Source organism: Pieris rapae, chromosome 20 (genome assembly GCF_905147795.1).
Source record: "Pieris rapae chromosome 20, ilPieRapa1.1, whole genome shotgun sequence".
NCBI lineage: Eukaryota > Metazoa > Arthropoda > Insecta > Lepidoptera > Pieridae > Pieris > Pieris rapae.
Window position 1 is genome coordinate 8784327 of NC_059528.1, and position 3304 is coordinate 8787630.

General features: G+C 30.6%; 1 protein-coding gene across 2 annotated transcripts; it reads right to left on the reverse strand.

Moving 5' to 3' along the window:
* Positions 1 to 622: 622 nt before the first annotated feature.
* On the reverse strand, positions 623 to 2406 carry LOC110994109 (three-prime repair exonuclease 1). 2 transcript variants are annotated; one of them, XM_022260610.2, is made up of 2 exons: positions 1730 to 2406; positions 623 to 1498 (listed from the first exon to the last, which is right to left on the reverse strand). In XM_022260610.2, exon 2 carries the CDS (start codon positions 1486 to 1488, stop codon positions 640 to 642), a length of 849 nt encoding a protein of 282 aa, XP_022116302.1. In that variant the 5' UTR covers positions 1489 to 1498; positions 1730 to 2406; the 3' UTR covers positions 623 to 639. The 2 variants fall into 2 exon arrangements, with proteins under 2 accessions (XP_022116302.1, XP_022116301.1); XM_022260609.2 differs by having other exon boundaries at positions 1714 to 2405.
* Between the last annotated feature and the right edge of the window lie 898 nt (positions 2407 to 3304).

Below are 3304 nucleotides of genomic sequence, written 5' to 3' on the forward strand. Positions count from 1 at the left end.
CTTATCGTTAAATTTACAGTAATAGACTATATGTACTTATAACTAGATCACCACACTACATCAAAAAACCTTAGTCTTACGGAATACGGCCACAGCCAACGCTTTGGAGATGAAAATAAATGACACTTGACATTGACAATAAAAATCCTAACATACCGCCACATTCAAATTTTAAATTTGTTGATCTGCTTTATTTTAAGTTTACTTAACAAATAACATTTTTCGCTTAATTAAGCGCTAAGCTCCGTTCCATGGTTTGATTCTGAAATTTGCACGCAAATGTAAATTTTGGTCCGAGATCGGTTTTTTTACAAATTGTGTTTTCAACTTCTTAAACTTTCTTTGAACTTATAGTTATATGTATTTACAATTTTATAGCATTTTTTCAGGATTCCATCTTAAATGTGTGTATAGGATATAATAAAACTGCTTATTATTAAGTACCTACTATATATTTATTTATAAGCTTAAACTTAAATAAAAAATCATCTTGGATTTAGTCAATATTTAAAATAATAAAAATATGTATATGTATGTATGTAATTTAAAATTAATATCAGTCAGTAAATATAAATGTAAAAGAATACATGATTATTAAATATTGTTCATTTAAACTTAACACTTTACTTTAAATGAACCTTAACTACGTATTAGAGGCTTAATTTCACTAATTAACTTACAATTTTTATCAGCCCATGGTAAAAAGCTCTGTTTAGTTTTAGTAACACATTCTAATAACATTATGCAGTCTGCTTCTGCTCGATGTGTAGTAAGTGGCTCTTTCTTTAAAAATCTTTTGTATAAAGCAGTTAATTGACAAGACACTATTTCTGTTGTTTTTGGTTTTTTCACAGGACATTCATTAAAAGATAATTCATCTATTTTTTCCCATATTTCAGTGCTTGTGTTAAGCTGTGGCCAATCATCATCATCATCATCAGTTAGTAAATCATCAACTTTTAAACTTGAAATGTTTGTTTCTTGAGTATTATTTGTCTTACGAGTACTATTTTTACTGGAGCTTGAAGAAACATTACTGTAAATATTCATACTATCTTTTGCAATCTTTCTAAAACCTGTCAGTGAATCTAAACAAAGCAGATGAGATGGCAAATCTAGGCCTGCCTCACAAAATTCAGCTCTTAGTACTTTAAAATCAAACCTATTGCCATTATGAGCAACCAAACACACTGGCTGACTCAGTTCTAACAAAAAAGTATTTATAGTTTGAATTTTATCTTTAAAAATCGGTTGATTTTTTAAATTGTTATTTGTTAAACCTGTAATCTTCGAAGCTTCTTTTTGAATTTTCCTTTCTGGGTTGAAAAGTAAAGATAATTTATTCATGATAGATAAACATTCACAAGTCTCAATATCCTTTCGAGCTACAGCAATGAAGGTCAATTCTGTAATTTTAGTTCTATTCTTTTCTAAGTGAGGAAGTCCTGTAGCTTCTATATCAAAAAACACAAATGTTTCTATCTTCATTGTAGCTTATCTGAAAGAGATCCAAAATATTTCTATTAATTAATAAAATACTAACTGATATTTTTTTTATTAAATGACTATAACTTTAAGTTGTATATTGTATAAGTTTATATGTTACTTGGGTAAAATGGTCTACTTTCAGTATTTATCAGGTTTCATAGGGTCAACTTATTATTATTTTGATTTATTGTTACTTTTTAAACTACACTAAATATATTAACAAACCTCAAGAGTAAGTCACCTTGTCTTATTGAATTTGTGTAATTATGTAGTTATATCTTTTAATGACACAATTACATATCAATGCTACAATTACTGCTATAGGCTGTTTTTAGTAACATATTGGGAACATCGTGAATCGTGAATCGTGAATCGTGATGCGCCCAGAATCACAGAAGTCAAACTAATAATAAAGGTATCATCACAAACACAAATCGCTTTTCATTTTGACATACAGATAACAGAACTCATAGTTAGCAGTCTCGTTTCTGAATTTCATCGTTAGTTAGAATTGGGAAGGTTTAGCTTCAGAGTCGAAATTTAATTTCATACATAGAGAATATAGAAGTAATATATTATACTGAATTTCATAATTTGGCAGTGAGAAGTTGACATATTATGTCAAATCGGAACATGACCGTCTCAATAAGATTCACGGTAAGATTGAATGCTGTGATTAGAAGTTAGACCTAATTATAACATCTGTACGTCAAGTGCAATGCGTTTTTCACATACGCTTGACATAATTATAAATTTTTAAACCAAATACCAATTCCATACAAATTTATTTGGCGTTAGTGGGGCACGCCTGTCGCAAAGTGTATTAAGTATTTTACTCATGACCTTACGCTGACTAATGACTGTCGTATGACGTATATTAAAAGCTGGCGCGACAAAGCAAAGTCAGATTATTTCAGGGTGCCTACTATTAGCTCTGAATGCGAGCCTTTTAACCTACAACTGAACTTAATCGCTTATTCGTACCATAACAGAAAAAACGAGACAGTTTAGGTTATCACGTGACCTTAGCGGTAATCGGCGGAACTCGGCTGAACCAAACTTGGATGGTTGAGTCTTCAAACTATGAAAGTTAATGGTCCGAGAGAGTCCCACTGCAGGATTGGTGCGTTCATCGAGTTTTTGCTTAAAACCAAATTTTTGTGTTTATTTATAATTAGGAGAATATATATTTACTAGGTTGCCTATCAAAATTTGGCCGCCAATATTTTTAATTAAATTATTTTGAATTGATTTTTGGTAAAAGATTACGTTCATTTAATTTTTAAATAAAATAACGTCTACATCACGGTAATTAATATGAAGATTCTAAAAAATCACGGTTGCCGTTGCGCACATGGCCGCACCTCTTTGCAGCCAAGTGTAAACAGGTATGATTTCGATATATTTATACGTTTATAACGGATATCTATTAATTATATTTCAAATTGAAGCTAATTTTTTTCTATTAATTTTCATATAAGGGTGCCTAATTATATCTGGCCGCAAAAAAGGGTTGCTGGCGGTTAAAGATGATAAATATTTGAGGTAGAGTGAAAGAGAGTTAGCGCGTAACGCGTTTGTCAGACAAGGACAGCGGTTGCCGACTGCGCGACGGTTTTAAGCCATTGCGCATCCAAAATCATTAGTAGAGTCAATTGTAAATAAATGGTCATAATATTTATATTTTTTTTACGACGAAACAATAATATTAGCGAGCACTTTTGGAATTAAAGTCGAGTACATTGCTTTTTTCGTTACACAAAAAATACGACTTCATCTTTATCAATTTTATTTTACGTTAATTAATATAATAATT

Excerpts from the sequence above, each read along its gene's own strand:
- LOC110994109 (XM_022260610.2), bottom strand. The coding sequence starts at position 1,488 with ATGAAGATAGAAACATTTGTGTTTTTTGATATAGAAGCTACAGGACTT.